A 24,214-nucleotide genomic window follows, 5' to 3' on the forward strand; every position below is an offset into this window, starting at 1 on the left:
TTTCAAAATGACAGCTTATATTAACATGTCCTCTGCTATTATTTAGAACACTCCAGGCATCAGCTGAGGAACATTGTGTCATGTAAATCATAGTGATGTAGCCTGCCCTATACATGGTCAATGCAATCAAAATACAGGTAGTGCTTTTCTGCTCTGCTTGCACAGGGTGGTGCTATTGGCTTCGACCTGTTTCATCTACTGTATTGTGCTGCATCTGAAATTGGACATAAACTGTAAAATACAAGTTAGCAAAGCAAATACCTTATGCAAAACAGGAGAAACACAGTGACAAACAAGATGGCTGAAGCAATATCATTTTTTTTTTATTCAAAGTGAATCTTGACAATAGTACACCAATTCTTAATTTGACACTCGCCAATATTCACCAGGAAAACCCGCTTTTTGTGACAAAGTACATAAGGCTTGGTCACATTGAAATCACTGAGAACTAGAGAGAAATACGACCGCAAACTGGAAAAGACATTACATCCAAAATAATAATTGTCCCAGTCCTCATAATGTATATATATTGCACAGTGCATTTGCTACATGGCAAACTAGTGTAGCATAAAATCAAAAGCAAACAAAATCATAAAGCCACAAACTACACATTAAACCAGTAACAGTTCCAATTTCACAATTAAGTCTATATGCTGCGTTGTTTAGATACCGTATATTATCCTATAAATTGAAGTGAAATACAACTTGTGCTAACAGGTGAAATTACTGCAAAAAAGATCAAAAGCAATCAAACAAAGTGGTAAGGATTGGAAGGTTAATACAGTAGAATACTGGACAATACAAAAGACCCTGAATGAATCATATAGGAAGTCATAAAACAATACAGTTGCAGTATATGTGACAACTTTGGACCTAATATTTACGTGGGATGTTAAAGCAAATACCAACAAGTGATTCATCAAAACTAAGGCTGCTATATGGATGTGTATCATATACACAGAATAGAAATCTCTGTAGCCGTCAAAAACTAAAACAAACCAAAAACATTTTGTCAAGTCTGCAAACCAACATGTTCAACTCCACATATATATTCACATTGTATGTAAAGCTTTGCATTTGTGCATGTCCAATAAGAGATAAACTGCGTCTTGGGTGAAGTGTAAAAAATATTCCCTGACTAAGAATAGCATTGTATTTTTATATTCTGTAGAAAAGCTTTATGGATTCAGACCATATGGTTAAGGTTGCGCATTGGGGGTCGAGTGATCTGAAGATAGAAGCCAGCACCCATAAGAGCTTCTCAGAGAGAAGAATGCATTGTATTTGTCAGCTCTACTATACTGTACACGAGTCCAAAAGCAGAATGCTTTCTCACTTAATGGCAAACATGTAAAACATATTTGGATTTGGAGACAGGCTGCAGAAGTCCTGATAAAACACGAGGCTGCTTAATTCTAACATCCTGCCGCTTGGATGTGTAATACTCTATTCTGTTGAGGAGCATCCACGTCTGACTACTGCCACCCCTCTGCAGGAGAGGGGACTGCCTAGGGGTCAGGGAGTTATCGACCAACAGTTATTCTCTGGACCACAAATCTGAAAAGGCACTAGGTTGTAGACAGTCAGAATGAGAAAAATGCATCGTTGTGGGGCTAGTGAGTAAACACATTTAAACAATCTCTCAGTCCACAATGTAATGAAAGACTACAAAAGGAGTAGCAAGATTTGAAAGCGAAAAAGATCAGTCATCACTTGACAATCCCCCTTGTTTGGATTAAAGAAATATCCCACCCATATGCCTCAGTCAATCAACTATGAATAGGTCAGCATAATCTGTAGAAAATATGTCTCAATCAACTTTAGATACAAAAAGTGGGTTTAGAACATTTTCTTAGGCTTAAAATAAATGTCTAGAAAAAAATCATAGAGTCAAAGTCCACAGAGCACAGCAATTTCATGAAAACTGTGTGGGATTTTGCCTTATACTGAACCTGATGAGCATATTGAGAGTTCAATACATTTGAACAAGTGCTTACTGATGCATTTCATAACAAATAGTACGTGTGTGAAGGCCTCTCTGTAGCCCAATGTTTAGATAAGGACCAAATAGATGTGTTGCAGTAAATATATCTGCATGGTAATATAGATCTGTCAATCAATGATAATGTGAGTAAAATGTAGGCTTTTGAGCGTGTTAACAGAACAATAACTAAAATCAACACAAAATCGTCAACACATCAATTACTGTATGCAATGATGAACCCAACCTATAATTAATAAGATAAAATACTGATGCTATAGGCACACACAAAAGAAACAGAAAAAAAAAATCCAACAAAAAAAACGCTAAATTCCATTACTTGCAATACAGTAGATACAATCGCACTTCAAAACTCAAAGCAAATATACAGAGGCACTAACAAGTCTTAATGCCATTAAGTATACTCTATACTAAAATAAAATCCACCTCTATTATATGCTCATTAAAACTATACAAAAGTAAGAACGCAGAGTAAGAACTAAGTTAATCATTTTGATGTGGCAATCAGTACATAGCTAGCAGCTTATCTAGGATACATTCAATACATAATATCATACAACTTGCCCAAAATGCTGAAAATAAAACCTCAAACCTTTTTAAAATATATTTAATCTCGATGACTCCAGAATACTTGAGGTCAACGGAAAAAGAAAGAGTAGCTACCTTGCTTATGATATGAATTAGTCTTTGGTGCTGAAAGAGCATTTTCATTTGAAAGTAAAGAAAGACAAAAACCTAATGCTCATGCAAGCAATTAAAAACAAAATTCACACAAAATATATTTCCTCCCTGACGGAATGTAGAAAATAAGCACTAAGCAGTTGACGACGACAAATCTTTAAATGGAACAATGAAAGCAAATTGCACTCAACCAATACACCTTGTCAAGCACTACATAGTCCAGCAATTATACTGTAGGTTGATAGATGGGTATATCAAACACTGTATAGGTGTTCTGAAGATAATGAGATCATATTGTACTAAGAACCAACCAACTATTTGCATGTTTGTCGATAGTCAATGTTATGCCTCACATCAGTATTAATCTAAGAAAAAGGCTGTAAAAAACCATAACACAGCAAACCAGCGCCTAATATCTAGATTGTACTGCAGTTTCAAAAAATACTGTTAGTAATTAAGTACTAAGTGACTAGAAATTGATTATCAAATATTAAAATCATTCAAATTGTGTTTTATGTACATTAGTTCATTTGGGAAAAGTCCAAACCAAATAAACATTTGCCACAGCAAAGCATGCCGGCGTCCTCTGGTAAAAGAAGCTCAACTACTCAAATATACAATGAGGCCAAATAAGCATGACTTATTTGATTATCTGATAAGCATATCAGAGTAAAAATAATCTTCAAGTGCTGCAGTCCAGTACATTTATTTTATATATATATACACACGCGCGATAAGTAACATTAACAACCTCATATTTAAGGCACTAGTAGGTGTGGGAACAAGTTACGATGCAGCAAGTCTCACAGTACACATAGAAAGAGTGACATCTAAGCATCTGTCAACGACTCCACTAAGTTATTTTGCCCATGCGACGTCATGCAGCGTGTGGAACAACCTTTTCAGACCACTGACGGTACACACTGAAAACACAGAAGACATTAGCAAACAACACAGTAACACCTTTACACCACAATGAACCAACAAACGAACGGAGACAAACTTCTGCTGTCCTAGCACTGGAGACTGGGATGGCTTAACGAGTGATGTGATTAGCACACGTGCTAGATAGAAGGCAATATAGAAAAACAGGAAAAGGGGGGGGTTGAGAAAATGACCTCTAACCCCTCCATTTGACCCATTTCATAGAGAGAACCATTCGATCCAAATGACAAAGCAGAGCAAATGTGCAAAAACACATTAAGTGAGAATTTCTTAATCATTCACTGATTCATTCATTCTTTTTTCATTATGTTATTATTTTTTTTAAAGCTAACGGTTTCAATTCTATTATCATCACCATCAACCAACATGATTTGTAAAAGTCAAAGGGGATTCTTTATCTGTCATAACTTGAGAGATGACAGATGAAGGTCTTGGTTGTAGTTGTCACTGCTGGCTGCCTCTGCTGGCCCATGGCCCTGGGTGGCTGGTTCTCAGATGTAAGGGTACTGGTTGAGTTTGGTGGGGCTGAGGGGAAAACCTGTATAGGCGGGCGAGGCGATGTAGGAGTGTGGTGGAAAGAGGGGCTTGTACTGGCCCTGGTGGTGGATGGTGGGCGAGGGCAGCAGCCGGTGGTTGATGCCCATGGTCACCTGGTGGACAATGCCGTAGGTGGGCTGCAGGACGGGCCGCTGGGCGCAGGGCGAGGCCAGAAGGTGGGCGACGGGCGCCGAGGGAGGGTAGGAGAGTAGGGCGGCCTGGGGGTGGTGTCCCGAGTTGTGGGTGGGGCTGCTGTGGGGGAGGGTGAAAGCGTGGCCGTGCACCGTGGGAGGGATGTAAGCGTGCGGCCGCCGGTGCTGCCCATAGTTTCCGTTCCACTCCTTGTTGCAGGAGCCGTAATGCTGGACCTGAGGGTGGGCAGAGGAGAGGGAGAAACCGTTGGACACCACTACAAACTAAGTCGTTCTAGATAAGAGCACCTGCTAAATGACTAAAGTTTTAAAATGGAAACAAAGTAAAATGATGCAGGTAGAATTAGATTTGAATGACAAAACCTGGAAGAGACCAGTAATAAGGGGGGACTGACCTGGCCAAAGCCCAGGGGCTGCTGCTGGAATGCGGTCATCTTCTGTTGCTGCCGGGGATGGAGAGGTGTGGAGTGGTGGTTCAGTCGTCCGGGGGCGCAACGTCCTTTGGACTGGCACGAGATTTCGAAGACTGCAAGAGAAACCAGAAAAGGGCTCGGTAAGACTAACAGATAAAATAAGTATTTTAATATGACAGGGTAAAACAACACCAATAAGGACCCAGTGGAAACGAGAGCATGCCTTGCTGAAATAAACACAGAGAGAGAAACTTCGGCAGACGGAAATAGAATTGCTCCTCCTTGCTAGTGGTAATGAAGCCCGTTAGTAAGAGTATTCATCTCGGTTTCATCCGCATGCCCACTAGAGAGGATCTCTATTTGGCACCAGGTCTGAGGCTTCCGATCAGCAGATGGCACATGGATTCGATTTCAGGGCGGCAGGTAGCTTAGCAGTTAAAGAGTAGGGCCGGTAAACGACAGGTCGCTGGTTCAAATACACAAGCCAACAAGTTGAAAAAAAAAAAAATCTGTCGATTTGCCCCTGTAGTGTCCGCACGGTTTAACCTACAGAATATTATGACCACTCTATGGAAAGGGGAGACTCATGGACACAAGTGCAATGGGACTCGTCTGAAGGTAACTGGTACCAGTTTACAAAAATGTATGGAAGTACGAAGGTAGTTTTGTGCCTACCCCAAAAAAGGGGTTAAATGTGCACAAAAAATATATACTGAACAAAAATCTAAGAGCAACAAGTGTTGGTCCCATTTTTCATTAACTGAAATAAAAGATCCAAGAAACTTTCCATATGCACCAAAAGCTTATTTCTCTCAAATGTTGTGCACAAAGTTGTGTACATCCCTGTTAGTGAGCATTTCTCCTTTGCCAAGATAATCCATCCACCTGACTGGTGTGGCATATTAACATTTTTACATTTTAGTCATTTAGAAGACGCTCTTATCCAGAGCGACTTACAGTAGTGAATGCATACTTTTGTTAATTTCTCTACCATAAGCCGCATCCAACGTTGTTTTAGAAGGTGGAATTTGGCAGTACATTCCACCGGCCTCACAACCGCAGACCACATGTAACCACGCCAGCCCAGGTCCTCCACGTCTGGCTTCTTCACCTTCACCTGAGGAGGGGGAGGTGTGGTGCTGAGGAGTATTTCTGTCTGTAATAAAGGCCTTGTGTGGAAAAACTCATTCTGAATGGTTGGGCCTGGCTCCCAAGTGGGTGGGCCTATGCCCTCCCAGACCTGCTAATGGTTGCGCCCCTGCCCAGTCATGTGAAATCCATAGATTAGGGCCTAATCAATTCATTTCAATTGACTGATTTCCTTCTATGAACTGTAACTCCATACATTTTTTGAAATTGCTGCATGTTGCGTTTAAATTTTTGTTCAGTATATACAGCACATTCGGAAAGTACTCAGACCCCTTCACTTTTTGTTATGTTACAGCCTTACTCCAAATTTATTAAATACCACCCCCCCTCAATCTACACACAGTGCCCCATAATGACAAAGTGAAAACAGGAAGACATTTTAGCAAATGTATAAAACAAAATATTAATTAGTTACATATATATTTCAGACCCTTTGCTATGAGACTGGAACTTAAGCTCCAGTACATCCTGTTTCCATTGATCATCCTTGAGATGTTTCTGAAACTTGATTGGAGTCCACCTGTGGTAAATTAAATTTATTGGACATTATTTGGAAAGGCACACACCTGTTTATATAAGGACCCACAGTTGGCAGTGCATGTCAGAGCAAAAACCAAGCCATGAGGTCAAAGGAATTGTCCGTAGAGCTCCGAGACAGGATTGTGTCGAGGCACAGATCTGGGGAAGGGTACCAAAACATTTTGCAGCATTGAAAGTCCCCAAGAACACACTGACCTCCATCATTCTTAAATGGAAGTTTGGAACCACCAACACTCTTCCTAGAGCTGGCCGCCCGGCCAAACTAAGCAATCGGAGGAGAAGGGCCTTGGTCAGGGAGGTGACCAAGAACCTGATGGTCACTCTGACAGAGCTCCGGAAGGTTCTCCCATCGCTGCAGCACTCCACCAATCAGGGCTTTATGGTAGAGCGGCCAGACGGAGCGGCCAGACTCCTCAGTAAAAGGCACATGACAGCCCGCTTGGAGTTTGCCAAAAGGCACCTAAAGACTCAGACCATGAGAAACATGATCATCTGGTCTGATGAAACGAAGATTGAACTCTTTGGCCTGAATGCCAAGTGTCACATCTGGAGAAAACCTGGCACAATCCCTACGGTGAAGCATGGTGGGAGAATCACGCTGTTGGGATGTTTTCAGCGGCAGGGACCAGGAGACTAGTCAAGATCCTTGATGAAGTTCTGAGCGCTCTGGAGCAGGTTCTCAGACTGGGGCGAAGGTACACCTTCCAACAGGACAACGACTCTAAGCACCCAGCAAAAACAACACGAGTGGCTTCGGGACAAGTCTCAATGTCCTTGAGTGGCCCAGCCAGAGCCCGGACTTGAACCCAACCGAACATCTCTGGAGACCTGAAAATAGCTGTGCAGCGACACTCCCCATCCAACCTGAGAGGATCTGCAGAGAACAATGTCAGAAACTCCACAAATACAGGTGTGCCAAGCTTGTAGCATATACCCCAAGAACACTTGAGGCTGTAATCACTGCCAAAGGTGCTTAAAGTACTGAGTAAAGGATCTGAATACTTACATTAAAAAAAACCGATATTTCATAATTATTTTTTGTACATTTGCAACAATTTCTAAAAACCTGTTTTTGCTTTGTCATTATGGGGTAGTGTGTGTAGATTGATTTTTAAATCAACTTTAAAATAAGGCTGTAACGTAACAACGTGGAAAAAGTAAAGGGGTCTGATTACTTTCCGAACGCAGTGTGTATTATATATAAATATATTTTTAGTTAAAAAAATATATATATCCTAGATTTAGGACACTTCAAAACCTTGTTTCTTATGATACGTTTTTTGACTGTCCTTTTTGGCATTTCTGAATGTGTTAGTCAATGTGTTTCTACGGGCTTTAGTAGTAAAGGCAAAAAACTAAATTTAAATCAAATAATGTTTTATATATATTTATTTGATACCTAAAAAGGGTCCTAAAATTCTAAATCAAATAACAAAAAAATCCATTGTACATTGACAGTCCTTTGCTCTGTGTAAAGGCAGGGCTGTGATGGTCATGGCATTTTGGATTACTTATTGGTCAGCCAAATGACCGCGGTCATTCTCCTCCGCTCCTGACTGAATGTGCTTGTTTATGCTGCAGGGTGGTGCCTAGACAACCAAAGACTTGCTTACATGTTAAAGCAAAGAGCAACAACTTTTCATCACGTAATAAAGTCCACGTTACCGCAAAAACAAATTTAACCCCACAAATCCCGGCCATCCTCTCTTCAGTCAGCTGTTTCCTGCATTTCTACACACTTCTCCATGGAGCCGAGAGAAATCTTTGAGGTTTTAAAGCAAATTTTCTGCAATTCCATTAATTTTGCCATGCGGTGTTCTTTCGCACAAACATAACAAAATAAATACTGCAAAAATTGACTGTTGTCTGAATGTTCTATTCTCTGATTGCCTAGCTTTCATTTTGGTGATTGTTAGTTCTCAAAGATTATATGATTACAAAATATATAAGTCCATTACCTTTGACTTATCCCCCCCCCCAAAAAAACATGTATTTATTTTATACTGCTTGGACGTAGGTGGCAGAAAAACTCCTGCCATTATGCGCTGTATATGAATATTCAAGAACATCTGACAGTTCAGATGGATGGTTTGAGGTTGATCATGTCTGGATTGTGGCATTAGCAGTGTCTTAAGATTGCAATTAAGGCTGACTCCAATTAGTCGACTGGTCCCTTGTTTGGTCGTTAGGCTGTTGGTCAACCAAGATTGTTTTAGTCGAGCAGTAACAAATATACAGTACCAGTCAAAAGTTTGGACACACCTACTCACAAGGTTTTTTCTGTATTTTTAGTATTTTCTACATTGTAGAATACTAGTGAAGACATCAAAACTATGAAAAAGTGGAAATATGGAATGGAAAATTGTTAAATCAAAATATGTTATATTTTAGATTCTTCAAAGTAGCCACCCTTTGCCTTGATGACAGCTTTGCATTCTCTCAATCAGCTTCACCTGGAATTCTTTCCCAACAGTCTTGAAGGAGTTCCCACATATGCTAAGCACTTGTTGGCTGCTTTTCCTTCAGTCTACGGTCCAACTCATCCCAAACCATCTCAATTGGATTGAGATCGGGTGATTGTGGAGGTCAGGTCATATAATGCAGCACTCCACCACTCTCCTTCTTGGTCAAATATCCCTTACACAGCCTGGAGGTGTGTTGGGTCATTGTCCTGTTGAAAAACAAATGATAGTCCCACTAAGCGCAAACCAGATGGGATGGTGCATTGCTGCAGAATGCTGTGATAGCCATTCTGGTTAAGTGTGCCTTGAATTCTAAACAAATCACCAAGTGTCACCAGCAAAGCACCCCAAAACCATCACACCTCCTCCGTGCTTCACGGTGGGACGCACACATGCAGAGATCATCCGTTCACCTACTCTGCGTCTCACAAAGATACAGCGCTTGGAACCAAAAATATCAAATTTGGACACATCAGACCAAAAGGAAAGATTTCCACCGTTCTAATGTACATTAAATCGTGTTTCTTGGCCGAAGCAAGTCTCCTCTTCTTATTGGTGTCCTTTAGTAGTGGTTTCTTTGCAGCAATTAGACCATGAAGGCCTGATTCACACAGTCTCCTCTGAACAGTTGATGTTGAGATGTGTCTGTTACTTGAACTCTGAAGCATTTATTTGGGCTACAATTTCTGAGGCTGGTAATTGTAATGAACTTATCCCCTGCAGCAGCGGAAACTCAGGGTTTTCCTTTCCTGTGGCGGTCCTCATGAGCCAGTTTCATCATAGTGCTTGAAGGCTTTTGCAACTGCACTTGAAGAAACTTTCAGTTCTTGAAATTTTCCAGATTGACTGACCTTCATGTCTTAAAGTAATGATGGACTGTTGTTTCTCTTTGCTTATTTGAGCTGTTCTTTCCATAATATGGACTTGGTATTTTACCAAATAGGGCTATCTTCCGTATACCACCCCTACCATGTCACAACACAACTAATTGGCTCAAACGCATTGAGGAAAGAAATTCCACAAATTAACTTTTAACAGTTCAGAGATCAGTTCTAACCAGGCCTTTGCATTACACAAAACTGAAACAAAAGATTAATGTATAGGCCTATTCTTACTGTTAATACGGAAACAATTTTGACGTGAAATTCTCCAAATAGAAACTGACCCGTTCTGGCTGTGTGCTGGTCCATGTTGTTGTTGTTCTGCACCACCCTCATAGGGGGCACCACCATGGTTCTCACTGGGAGCTTGCTGGGCTCGTTCTCAGGGTCCATGCCACGCGTTGTCATACCCAGGGACTGATGGTTGTGGTTGCCTAGGTAGCGGCTCTCCAGGTAGGGGCTGTGGCTCTGGCTGGAGTCCGAGGCGGGGGAACCGTCTACCGTCTCGCAGCCGCTCCCATGACCATCGTCCTCAGACATGCTGAAAACAGACAAACACAATCAATAACAGAATAACTAACAAAACAACTAAATGCCCAGGCTTGCTACTTATGATCAAGACTTTGGCCCCTCAGGCAAGTTATCAAAAGTTGTGCAGTTTGGCAGTACCTGTTGAGCCTCTTGCAGGGGGACGGGCTGGACTGCACCGAGGCAGAGGAGCTGGTGCTGAGGGTGCTGTCTGGGCTGCTGAGGGAGCACACCCTCTCCATGTTCAGAGAGCCCTTACAAGCCTCACAGTCAGAGCCGCCTTTGCACCTGCAGGAAGAATCCTCCTCCCCATCCGTGTCACTACTGATACTGATTACGCTGAGGGTGGGGCTGGGTAGGTCATCGATGACCACAGACTCTCGCTGCTGGTGGGACATATCTATCCGCTCGTCCTCCACTGCCTTACAGCAGCTCACTTCTTCATGTCTTTCCTGCTGAACCTCCACAGGCCTCTCCCGATGGGACAAATCGCCTCCTCCTGTGTTACTAAGACGGTCTGACATCTTTGGAGATCGGCACATTGAGATTTGGATGTCCCTGTTGTTGTGTGAGTAGTTCATGCACCTAATAGGTAGGAGTAAAAAAGTTGTTTATCCGTACATTGACTATTGTTTATGTAAGAACAATATGACTATGATCTAGTAGTACACTCACTAAAAGGGAAAATCCACTCAAAACTATATATTTATAATTTTTTTATTAGTCCATTATAGTCCCAAAAGAGTCAAGTTAAAGACAGACTTTCAAGAAACAAAGTGTCACCAGCCACATTATCATGATGATGCAAAATCAATAATTTATCAAGCCAGAAAAAAAGAACTCGGGTCTATTCAATAGCATTGATTTGTCATGGACACTATCTAACTGGAACATGGAGGAGAAGCGTTGGGCTGAAGAAGGAAATCTCACCTGTTCTGACTGGGCTGGTTCCTCTTGTTGGCGTGCGGCTGTGGCCACACCACGTGTGCAATGCCAATGTTGATTGGTTGTGGACCGGACATGGTCATTTGGTTGGTTAGAATAGGCTGCATCATGTTGGTGTAATGATTGCTGTGTTGCCGTACTTTCCTTTAAAAAGGCAAAACAACAACAACATTATATACGTTTTATCTCCACAGTACAAAGAAAGGGGCAAGTGAAATAAGTTAAAAAGGTAATTTCTTCTATGGTGAACTAACTCACCCCCAGTCACTGAGCCTCTGTGGGCCAGCCACAGTATCAGAAGCCATAGAGGTGGTAGGAGGAGCCACTTGCTGCCAGGCTGGTACCAGGATTTGCTGGCCTCTACTTGACCACGGTTGCTGCAAAGAACAAAGACAGGAATCATTAGCACGCCATAAACCTTTAAGATGCGGTAAGGGAAGCGGCAAACTCCTGAACCGCCTCACTTGAAAGTGTTACCTCCGACTAGCATGAGTCAAGGACCTCAACTAAGTACAGTGTGGCATCTGACCCCTGTATACAAATATCCCCAATATGAGCCAGTCTCACCTGTGCCATAACTCCAGGTCGCATCTGCAAAGGCTGTATGGGAGGGGCTTGGTTCACCATTGGTATCGTGCTCTCCATCCGAACTGCATATCCTGACTGGTTTGGGTTACCTACAAAAACAACGAGCATAGCCTAGTATTGGATTGGAACTTTGATCGACATGGCCACTGTAAATCCAGCATTAATACTGTATCTTTCATGAAATGACTTGACTGTGTGCTAATTTGAGACACTCCATACCTTGCATGGTTGGGGGGCAAAGGATTAGGGCTGGCTGAAAGGAGTCGTTACACCCAAACTGACCATTTCCAGTCTGCAGCATCCCAGGATGCATCACAGAGGGAGCAGAATGCGTCAAAGCCTGCATGGGGGGGAGGGGGGCTTAAGTTTAATCAACTTTTCTTTTCATTATTTACTTCAGACACTGAAGTGAGCGAGACGGCAGTACCATTAAAGGTAAATATTAATAGCAATTAATAGCAATTCAATAGCACCAATAATCCTGCAGGTGGCAATATTGGTTAAATAAGAAGTCTATTTACCCCAACTATAAATGTAACATAGATTTCCAGTTTACATCCATTCAGACCATACATTAAGCTTCTTGTAATTGTGATGAATAGATTACCTGGGAGTGAACCGATCCCATTTTATTGAAGGCCATTGGCAGTCCAGCTGAGTTGGTTGAGGGTCTGTGGAACGGTGCTTTGTTGCGGTTGAGTGTATCGTAAGCGTTGGGACGTGATTGACAGGCATCCATGATGTGGAAACACGATTGAACACTGGAGAAAAGGGAGGAGAACGGGTGAGATTTACGATCGGGCAGAGCGCATTCAAGGAACATTGTAGCCTACTTCTGATCCGTGTCCATCTGTAATCAGTTTGTAGTTAATTTCTTGGTAGAGCATGGAAGAGCTTTTGTTGGTTTGTCATGTTATTTTTTAGCCCTAGGTTAGACTTACTGATTGCTGTGGGGGAAGTCAAGAAGGTGCTGCATGGTGACAAAGGGATGGTTGAGGGCATCTGAGGGAGCGATCCTCTTCTCAGCATCGGTCAGCAACATGGTCTTCAGCAGGCCCACAAACTCCATCCGGTCTGCCTTCTCTGCCAGCGAGTCACTGCCCTCCATATTCAGCACCAGATTCACCTAAGGCGGCAAAACGAAACCAACATCTTTAGCTACTATGTATCAAAATACACAGGTATTCACACTACTGTATCATGTGGTCCTTTTCACAAATCATAATTTACTTGTACGCAAATTCGTACTTTGAATGATGTGATCATCTGACATTTAAGCAAAGTTCTGTACTCACATGTGCTATGTCATCCAGACTGCTAAAAATGTACTTCCTGGCCTCTTTGGATTTCATCCCAGTCTCAGTCTCATGCTCCTCTGTCGTCTGCAGAAACAGAAAATGTGAGGAGTCTTCAATTGTGAACATGCATTCTCTAGAATTCTACCTAGCGTACTCAGAACTGGGTCTGTTGATGGTTTATGACAGGGGTCGGCAACAGGCGGTTCGGTTTTTGGCTCGTGAGTGATTTATTTTTTGCAAACACAAAAAAAAAACGAAAAAATAAAATCACCAGTTCAGCAAAAAAATAAAAAATGATTCAGGAAATTTGTTCAAGTATTCCCACAAATAAAATAGATATGTGATCGTGTCTCAATGTAATCAAATACAATACATTTTTTGGCTTAGTTGTGGTCCATTTGCAGTACTCAAAATTATTACAATTATGTTCCGGCCCCCCTACCATCTGCTATGACAAAAATCATCCCTCAGCTAAATCTATATTGAACAAAAATATAAAAAAACATAACATGCAACAATTTCAAAGAGTTACAGTTCATATAAAGAAATGAGTCAATTGAAAAAATGAATTAGGCCCTAATCTATGGATTTCGCATGACTGGAAAAACAGATATGCATCTGTTGGTCACAGGTAACATAAAAAGGTAGGGGCGTGGATCAGAAAACCAGTCAGTATTTGTGGCATGTGGAATGTTGTCCCACTCCACTTCAATGGCTGGCAAAGTTGCTGGATATTGGCGGGAACTGGAACACGCTGTCGTACACGTCGATCCAGAGCATTCCAAATATGCTCAATGGGGGTGGCATGTCGTGAGTATGCAGGCCATGGAAGAACAGACATTTTCAGCTTCCAGGAATTGTGTACAGATCCTTGCGACACGGGGCTATGCATTTTCATGCTGAAACATGAGGTGATGGCAGCGGATGAATGGCACGACAATGGGCCTCAGGATCTCGCCACGGTATCTCTGCATTCAAATTGCCATTGATAAAATGCAATTGTGTTCGTGTTCCGTAGCTTATGCCTGCCCATGCCATAACCCCACCACCACCACCATGGGGCACTCTTAACAACATTGACATCAGCAAACACTCGCCCACACCATGCCATACATGGTCTGTGATTGTGAGGCCAGTTGGATGTACTGCCAAATTCTCTAAAACGACATTGGAGGCAGCTTATGGTAGAGAAATTAACATTCAATTTTCTAGCAACAGCTCTAATGGACATTCCTGCAGTCAGCATGCCAATTGCATGCTCCCTCAAAACTCTGTGGCATTGTGTTGTGACAAAACTGCACATTTTAGAGTGGCCTTTTATTGCCCCCAGCACAAGGTGCACCAGTGTAATGATCATGCTGCTTAATCAGCTTCTTGATATGTCACACCTGTCAGGTGGATGGATTATCTTTTCAAAGGAGAAATGCTCCATAACAGGGACGTAAACAAATTTGTGCACAACATTCGAGAGAAATAAGTTTTGTGTGCGTAAGGAACATTTCTGGGACCTTTTATTTCAGCTCAGGAAACATGGGACTAACATTTCACATGTTGATGTTTATATATTTTTGTTCAGTGTAGTTGCCTAGCCCTGGTCTAGGATGCCCATGTTCAGGAATCAGAGTGTCAATGTTACCTTCAGTCTCCAGGCAGCATAAGGCGAGTCGGACTCTTTGCAGAAGAAGCGGGATGTCTTGGTCCCCGCGTTTAGCAGGTGCTCCCCCGGCAACACTTGTGTCTGAGATATGTAGCGAATCTGTGGAGGAGAGAAACAGAGCAAGACAATATGATTGCAGTGTTTACATCATATTCCTGCTTGTTGGACGTACTAATATACAGTGCCTTCAGAAAGTATTCATACCCATTGACTTATTCCACATTTTGTTGTGTTACAGCCTGATTATATTGATTTTCTCACCCATCTATACACAAATACCCCATAACGACAGAGTGAAAACATTTTTATTTTAGCTAATTTGTTGAAAATGAAACTAAATGAAAATGTAATCTCATTTATACAAATATTCACACCACTTTGCTATGAAACTCCAAATTCAGCTCAGGTGCATCCAATTTCCTTTGATCATGCTCTGCCTAGAGCTGGCCGTCCGACCAAACGGGCAGGAAGGACATTGGTCAGGGAGGTGTCCAAGAACCCAATGACAGAACTACAGAGTACCTTGGCTGAGATGAGAGCTCTACTACACTATACCAATCTGGAGAGCGGACAGATATCATAATGTAAAAGATCCTGTGGTCTGATGAGAAAATGTACCCTCCGTGTCTGGAGGAAACCAGGCACCGCTCATCACCCGTCTAACGCCATCCTTACCATGAAGCATGTTGGCAGCTTTTCAGTGAGGAAGGACTGAGAGTCTGGTAAGGATAGAGGGAACAACGAATGGAGCCAAATCCTTGAGAACCTGCATCAAAAAGTGCAAATAACCTTGGAATGTAAATCTTCGCCCCAGTCTAACAGGACAATGACCCCAAGCATACAGCCAAAGCCACGTTGGAAATTGCTTCAGAACAAGAATGTGAAAATCCTTGAGTGGCCCAGCTAAAGCCCAGACTGGAATCCCATTGAAAACCTACGGTAAGACTTGAAGATGGCTGTTCACCACCGCTACCAATCTAACTTAACAAAAGCTAGAGAAAATCTACAAGGAAGAATGGGAGAAAATCCCCCAAATCCAGATGTGCAAAGCTGACACAGACATACCAAAGTCAATTGAAAGCTGTAGTCATGGCCAAAGATGCTTCTACAAAATATTGACTCACGGGTGTGAATGCATATATAAACGAGATATTTCTCTAATAAATTTGCCAACATTTCTAAAAACATGTTTTCACTTTGTCATTATGGGGTATTGTGTGTAGAAGGATGAAAAAAATATATTTAATCAATTTCGAATTTAGGCTGTATGTGGAATAAGCCAAGGGGTACGAATACTTTCTGAAGGCACTGTACATCTACAAAGGAATCACCAACATTAAGGATAATGGAAAAACATAAACTTAAATGACTAAAACCAGATGTAAAGTATGTCGAAAAGATAATGGACCTATATTTTCAAATAAGATCATCTTTGAGAACTAACAATCACCAAAATAAAAGATAGACAGAGAATCAAAAATTCCCCCAAAAAATGTATATTGTATTTTTGTCATTGAATAGGGCCCCCATTGATTTTGTTATAATGTTTGAGTCAGTCAGATTGCATAAGACATGGCAAGATGTGTAGAATTGCAGGAAATTAACTTTTGTTACTGCAGTCAACAGGAGGGCCTCTAAAAATGGTGGTTGGCGACCGCACCATTGGCCACGGCCATGCCAACCACCCAAAACCCCATTTTGATCTTGAAAAAATCCTGATAGCACTACACAGATATTCATCAAAACAAACGAGACAATAGTATTTTAATGCAGGACGTAAATAGAGCTGACCACTGCACTGCTACTGATGGCATGCAATGACTAGACCTCCAAGTGTGGTCATGGAGTTCTGTGTGAGGTATGTGTGAGAGGTGTCGAACAGAACTTCCCATTAGCAGCATTCCGTCACCCCCACATTGGGAGCCTGACACAGGCACACGGCTATCCCAGCCCTCCCAAACATACCCGCAGGACAAAGACACTTAAGCCAAACAGAGTGTTTCGGTCTCTACTAATCCAAGCTAATCAAAAAGGTTACATGTAGGTCTTCCAAACGGAGTAAATAGACACACGTCATACACTTGTAAAATATAATCCCAGTTGGAATATCGGTTACTCTTCTATTATAGTACTGCTGCTCATCCCTTGCTACTTTGCCAGGTCAATATGCTGAGAGCCACTTGACATGCCCAGGACAGATGTAATGTGCTCCAAAATTGCCATGGAAACCTTTCCAATCCCACAAAGTGGAGGTAGGGTGACCTAGATAAATGCAAAAAAAAAAAAATCACCTTACAAAAAGACATGTTGCTCATCTGGTAACATAGCAAAAACAATAATGAAGATATCTACTTATTTATTATTGAAACAATGTCATTGCTGCCCATGAAATCATTACTAAAATTGTTTTTAAAAACAGCAAGAAACCAGACTTAGATTTTTGGACACTTGATCTCCCGTGGGAGCAGTGACACTGACAGTATGACATACAAGTTAGCATCTGTCCCTGACAGTAAAGTCAGTAAGGCCTATTGCTCAGAAAGGGTACGTCATAGCTACCCTCTTCCAGCCAAAACACTGTGCCTTAGAGCTGCTAAAACTACAAGACCAGGCATGTGTTAGGACAGGAGGCAGGGGTTTTTCCTCACTCTGCAAAGCCGCCGCTGTATCTCTCAACACAGCCAGGAGACCGGCGAGATTAACTGGCTCTGTTTAAGGCTTGATGATTTGGATGTTATAGAGATTCAAATTGGGTTGCCACAACGCTGCACAAACACAGTGAGAGCAATGAAGTGAGAACCTGCTGATGGTGCAGGCTTGGGGGGGGGGGGGGGGGGGGGGGGTCGAGGTGTGTGTGTGTGGTGTGTCTAGCATTAGGCTTATAAATACATTTTGCTGTGTGGCGTGGAACTGGACCCAGCGCTGGCACGGTGCAGCAGTCAGGGGGGCTCATGGTCAGCAAAGCACTACTGCCTGGTCGTGGTCCAAATGACCACTAGACCCAAGAATGACAGTCCTACCCCAGCACACCACAGTTTCCCATGGTCTCCCCTTTAAGCCGGGGGACTCAGTCCCAATCACGTAGTTACTGGCCTAAGGGAAATAATCAAAGATGACACAGCCAATTTCCTGTTCCATTAATGTCCAGATTAGACATTTTGTATTCGTATGCTTCACTGCTTAGAGAGCACCAACAAAACAACAGACAGGGTTTCAATAGGAAAACAAACTAAAAGTAGAGGCTTTAACCATCACATTTAGAATCAAAATGCACCAGCACACAGGCATCAGGGGCTGTTACACTGCTCCACTGGTCTGTGTGTGGCCAGTCTTCACTGAGATGTCAGTTCTGTCAGTATCGTTCTCTTCCCTTGACAGTCTGCTAGATTTGGAGATGTCAGGCAGGTGCTTTGATTTACCTGGTCATACTCCAGTGCTCCTGGGTAGAGGGGCCAGCCCAGAAAGAGCTCAGCGATGACACAGCCCAGGGACCACATGTCGATGGCCTCACAGAACGGCAAACCCAGGATGATCTCTGGAGCCCTGTATATAGGGAATACAAACAGGAAAGAGTTTAGTGGGGAGCACTTTCAACAACCATTGTTAGACTACTACACACATACACAACAGGCATTGGATTTGTTATACTCATGGGAGGGCAGGAAACTCAAGATAAGATCTTAACTAACATGATTTATTGTGGGAACTCATGTATGAAGACCATGAGGTCACACAAACGAAACACATTATGTACTGTTTATTGAATTCCTGTTAGTTCTTCACAAATACTGAGACAGAGCACACACACAAAAAACAAATGTTTAATCAAGCTGAAGAGTGACGCTCGTGGTCTTTAACGGCCATCAAGCAATTTTGCGGGCATTAGCGCAAGGTTCCACTTCCATAAAAAAATTAAGGCCAATCAATCAGTTACCATTTTAAAACCAAGGCTGAGCACAGCGGCTGCCTTGACAGATAAAACATCCATTGCCTAGCGATGGTCAGATGCAACACCCTAATGCGACCATTATAGTGTGACACACAAGGTAATCTGTGACGTCCTACTGTCATCACTCGGTTTTGATATCCTGCTGGCAGGAAACGTCTGTCGACAGATAAATGCTGAAACAAATTCAGCGAGAGAAGGTGTGACAAAAAAAAAAACAGGCTCTTAGTCCTAGGGAAAGGGCGGATACTTAGTCAGTTATCCAACTGAATGTATTCAACTGAAATGCGTCTTCGACATTTAACCCAACCCCTCAATCAGAGAAGTGCATGCAAAATGGGAGGTTATATCCAGTAGCGGTGGGCGGGTAAAATAACTGGGTAAGTTGTTTGCTCTATAACATGTTAGTTCTTATGCCTTGCCACCATGATACAGTGCATTCTGAAAGTATTCAGACCATAACTTTGTCCACATTGTTACGTTACAGCTTTATTCTAAAATTGATTAAATAAAACATGTCAATCTACACACAATACCCCATAATGACAAAGCCAAAACAGGTTTTTAGAAATTGTTGCAAAACGTAAAACAAATACCTTATTTACATAAGAATTCAGACCCTTTGCTATGAGACTCGAAATTCAGCTCAGTAGCATCCTGCTTCCATTGATCATCCTTGAGATGCTTCTACAACTTGATTGGAGTGCACTTGTGGTAAATTCAATTGATTGGACATGATTTGGAAAGGGACACAACTGTCTATAAAAGGTCCTACAATTGACAGTGCATGTCAGAGCAAAAAACCAAGCCATGAGGTTGAAGGAATTGTCCGTAGAGCTCCGAGACAGGATTGTGTCGAGGCACAGATCTGGGGAAGGGTACCAAAACATTTCTGCAGCATTGAAGGTCCCCAAGAACACAATGGCCTTCATCATTCCTAAATGGAAGAAGTTTGGAACCACCAAGTCTCTGACTGGGCAGCCAGCTCTAGGAAAACTGAGCAGTCGGGGGAGAAGGGACTTGGTCAGGGAGGTGACTAAGAACCCGATGGTCACTCTGACAGAGCTCCAGAGTTCCTCTGTGGAGATGGGAGAACCTTCCTGAAGGACAACCATCTCTGCGGCCCTCCACCAAACAGGCCTTTATGGTAGTGGTCACATGAAAGCCACACATCAGTAAAAAAGCATATGACAGCCTGCTAGAAGTTTACCAAAAGGTACCTCAAGGAAACCAGATTATCTGGACTGATGAAACCAAGATTGAACTCTTTGGCCTGAATGCCAAGCGTCATGACTGGGGGAAAACTGGCACCGCTCATCACCTGGCCAATACCATTCCTACGGTGAAGCATGGTGGCAGCATCATGCTGTAGGGATGTTTTTCAGCAGCAGGGACTGGGAGACTAGTCAGGATCGAGGCAAAGATGAACGGAGCAAAGTATAAAGAGATCCTTGATGAAAACCTGCTCCAGAGGACTCAGGACCTCAGTCTGGGGCGAAGGGTCACCTACCAACAAGACAACGACCCTAAGCACACAGTCAAAACAACGCAGGAGTGGCTTCGGGACAAGTCTCTGAATGTCCTTGAGTGGCCCAGCCAGAGCCCTTGAGAGGATCTGCAGAGTAGAATGGAAACTCCCCAAATACAGGTGTGTCAAGCTTGTAGCGTCATACTCAAGAAGACTTGAGGCTATAAATCGCTGCCAAAGGTGCTTCAACATTGAACTGAGTAAAGGGTCTGAATACGTATGCAAATTTGATTTCAATTTCTCATGTTTATACATTTGCAACAATTTCTAAATTATGGGTTAGTGTATGTAGATTGATGAGGGGGGGGGAAACTATTGAATCCATTTTATAAGACTGTAAACGTAACATTTTGAAAAAGTCGAGGGGTCTGAATACTTCCCGAATGCACTGTGTATAGGCCTAATGCCGAGACAATAAGACAGAATAAATTCAACCACACCTTTGTTTAGTCACAAAACCAGAGAGCAATACGCCAGGTTAAGTCCACAAAGCATTTTACATGTATCAAACAGTTACGTGACCTACAGCAGTATCAAGCAAGTTAGTGTTTCCGACATTTTCAGACTCTAAATCAACGGTTGTTTAGTAACCACGGAGAGTTACTGCAAGTCTAAAAGAAAACAGGAGCTGCCTCCACTATTCCAGCACCATTTCAACTTCAACTCACTTATGCTTAGTTTAATATTTTGACAACTAAAAGATACCAAAAACGATTAAGTCCAAGCTAAATATGAAGTAGCTATCCATGGTGCTGATGTGTGCACGTGAGTAAATTTTAAAAAAAAAATACAATTTAAAAAAACCTGTTGACTCACCCTACTTGTAGAGAAACGCAAACGACATCCTCCCCTCCATGTTGACGAAAAGGTCTATGACTGTCAAAGTACACGCTTTTAGTTTGTTGTCCTAGGCTACCTGGCTAAAATGCTTGCTCGCTAGCCTAACTTCCTTTCATGGGCAACGATGCACCAGGCCAGCTAGTTAACACTAGCCTACTACATATTAAACTTCGATCCTCTCAGGCCATGGGCACAATGTATGAATTTATGGTTAGAATCGCCGTTATAAGCATTGACCAGTGTGGAGAGCTAAGTAAAACCACAAATCCAAATCTCCATGCATGGGTTATTTAGGTAAGGGACAATTTTAGCTAGCTAGGTAGCCAGACACTGGAGGTCAATGACGTAACAATTCAAGTTTTTCTGTAAATTACATTCTGTTTTTGATGTGGTGTGAAGCCAAATACAAACTGGCTTCCATTTACACCATTTTTTTGTTGTGCTAGGATCATTCACAGTTGCGCTCACTCAGTTTAGCTCAATGCTGATTGGCTATTATTTTTATGAAACACAGAGACGCAAGATAACTTTAATGTTCTTTTTTTTAATAGGTCAATTTTTTGGGGAAGCCTGGCTTCCCTTGGCTTCCATGAGTACGCGCCACTGTTTATATAGTCTATCATCATATTGTGCAGCAGAGACCCATAAAACTTCAGTTCAGATACAGACAAATAGGCCATCTGTAATTATTTCAGACAAGAAAGAATGAACTACTTTCTCAAAACCTATTTTGGACATCTGAAGAGTGGGCATGGCTATGAGACGTCTGAAAAGAGAATATCAACAGTGGAATCTGATATTGTAACCATGGGCACCCTCTCTTGCATCAGCAGTTAATTCTGTGCCCTGATGACAGCATGGCTTAGCCCACCCAGCATACAGGAGGAGGGAGAGGAGACGCAGAGTTACTCTATATCCAGCCCTGGACAACACTGGCAACAGCTGAGGGGGATCATGTACACCCACAGGGAGATGGTCAGTGTTCGCCTCAGGCACCATTGTGAACAAGAGATAGCTGAGGTTTTATACTATGTCTGGCTATCTGGGAAAGTAACACCTGTTATAAAAAGGCCTGTCTCTAACAGGAAGATAAGGACAGTTCATGTTTTTCTACCCTGGAAGGGAAAGCCACAATTAACCATTTCCTGTTTTTCCTAAAAATAATGAAAGTTAAGAGTTATGTAAAGCAAAGAAAGGACAGGGGACATTGAGAAACGCAAAACATTTCAACGTCAGTATCCGTCGCTTAATGTGGAAATTAGGTCTGAGTGCTATCCAGAGCAGTGAGTCTTCCCCTTTTTTGCAAAACATTGGTAAAGGAATGGAGAAGGGTGGTGGGTGGGTTGTTTAAAAAAACTCCTGTACATGGTGTGCTTACGGCTAAGTTCAGACGAGTCTGTTATATCATATTACAAAATGTCCTGTTAGAGATAAAGCCTAGCCTATATAACACCAGCATGAACTAATATAGATAGCATGCAAGTAACTGATTAATCCAGGCTGGAGCTGGAAGTTCATCCCCAGAGAACGTGTATCCTAGGCTACTGTGACCGAGGATCTGACCGCCTGGTCAACGAGGCCTGGGTATCCGCCTCCCTGTGGTCCAGGGGAATTCTGCACACTGCAGCTGTTCTGGGGAAAACACATGTCTTCCACAGGCCCAGGGGCAGGGAATATCTAACCATGGCCCTAACTAAACTCAATCTACTAAAATAAACACTACATGTGTCAGGGGAATGCCGATTAGGGGGGAGCTGTGAGGGGGTTTCCTCAACCTGTGAGCACAGCTGGGTGCAGGCGAAGAAAATCTCAGTGACATTGGCTCTCCATTCCTACATCAGTTTATTCCAGTTCAGACTGTTCTCACGCTGTGTCTAGAGACATATGGCTCTACATACAGCTCTCCTGCCACGGTTCTCAACCTGCTGGGCTAAAAATACTCTGCCTCATGGGGTGCGTAGCTAGCAATCTCCACAGCTGATAAACACAGCCATGTGTTCTTTGGAAAAACTTGGAGAATGTTTAAATGTAGTACATCAACCTTCCATTGAGATGCCTTAACAGGGGTCAAGGATAAATTACCCAATTTAGCCCATTACCCAAGCAGCAAGAACAAGGACAGACGCGTTCTTTGATGCAAATACAGGTAACTGCCAAAATAAAGGAAACACCAACATAACATGTCTTAATAGGGTGTTGGACCACCACGAGCCAGGACAGCTTCAATGCACCTTGGCATAGATTCTTCAAGTGTCTGGAACTCTATTGGAGGAATGAGACACCATTCTTCCACGAGAAATTCCATTATTTGGTGTTTTGATGGTGGTGGAAAAAACTGATCTCTCAGGTGCTGCTCCAGAATCTCCCATAAGTGTTCAATTGGGTAGAGATCTGGTGACAGACGAACATGGCATAGTTTACATCGTTTTCATGTTCATCAAACCATTCAGTGACCTCGTGCCCTGTCGATGGGGGCATTGTTATTCTATGGGGGCATAGCCAAAGTCGCCATATTTACACACGACTAAGCATGATGTTAGTTAATTGCTTACCGTAATTTCCGAACTATTGAGCGCACCTGAATATAAGCCGCACCCACTGAATTAAAAAATATATATTATTATGAACATAAATAAGGCACACATGTCTATAAGCCGCAGGTGCCTACCGGTACATTGAAACAAATGAACTTTACACAGGCTTTAACGAAACACAACTTGTAACAAAAATAAGTAGGCTTTAACGAAACACGGCTTGTAACAAAAAATTTGCAGTAAACAGTAGCCTACAAAGAAAGTCATTGGTCACTATCTTCCTCCTCCTGTGCACTGAAACCACTGAAGTCATCTCCTTTCAACAAAAAAAAATGAAAGCGGGAAAAATCCATATATTAGCCGCGTCATTGTTTAAGCCGCGAGGTTCAAAGCGTGGGAAAAAAGTTGCGGCTTATAGTCCGGAAATTACGGTAATTAACTCAAACCACACCGGTATCCATCATTTACTCAAGTGTTTCCATTTTTCCTGTACTCTTAGAGCAGAACAGGGAACCAATTTTGCTGCCCTTCAAATTCACAGAAAGTCAAAACTTCCTCCATACAGATGCCACAGGACCCAGAAAGACT

The 24,214-nt window shown here is 42.4% G+C and overlaps 1 protein-coding gene across 1 annotated transcript in view; it reads right to left on the bottom strand.

The window, feature by feature from the left end:
• Positions 1 to 300: 300 nt before the first annotated feature.
• LOC115152272 (homeodomain-interacting protein kinase 3) overlaps positions 301 to 24,214 on the bottom strand; it is a 51,316-nt gene continuing 27,402 nt past the window's right edge. The window contains exons 3-15 of the mRNA XM_029696965.1: positions 18,198 to 18,321; positions 14,758 to 14,877; positions 13,119 to 13,205; positions 12,765 to 12,949; positions 12,431 to 12,584; positions 12,043 to 12,163; positions 11,803 to 11,912; positions 11,494 to 11,612; positions 11,221 to 11,379; positions 10,432 to 10,875; positions 10,047 to 10,303; positions 4,713 to 4,843; positions 301 to 4,533 (exon numbers count right to left, since the gene is read on the bottom strand). Coding sequence (XP_029552825.1) covers positions 4,120 to 4,533; positions 4,713 to 4,843; positions 10,047 to 10,303; positions 10,432 to 10,875; positions 11,221 to 11,379; positions 11,494 to 11,612; positions 11,803 to 11,912; positions 12,043 to 12,163; positions 12,431 to 12,584; positions 12,765 to 12,949; positions 13,119 to 13,205; positions 14,758 to 14,877; positions 18,198 to 18,321 — 2,425 coding nt within the window. The 3' untranslated portion in view covers positions 301 to 4,119. The remainder of the gene's footprint in view (positions 4,534 to 4,712; positions 4,844 to 10,046; positions 10,304 to 10,431; positions 10,876 to 11,220; positions 11,380 to 11,493; positions 11,613 to 11,802; positions 11,913 to 12,042; positions 12,164 to 12,430; positions 12,585 to 12,764; positions 12,950 to 13,118; positions 13,206 to 14,757; positions 14,878 to 18,197; positions 18,322 to 24,214) is intronic.

The sequence above is a fragment of the Salmo trutta genome, chromosome 17, assembly GCF_901001165.1.
Source record: "Salmo trutta chromosome 17, fSalTru1.1, whole genome shotgun sequence".
NCBI classification, from domain to species: domain Eukaryota; kingdom Metazoa; phylum Chordata; class Actinopteri; order Salmoniformes; family Salmonidae; genus Salmo; species Salmo trutta.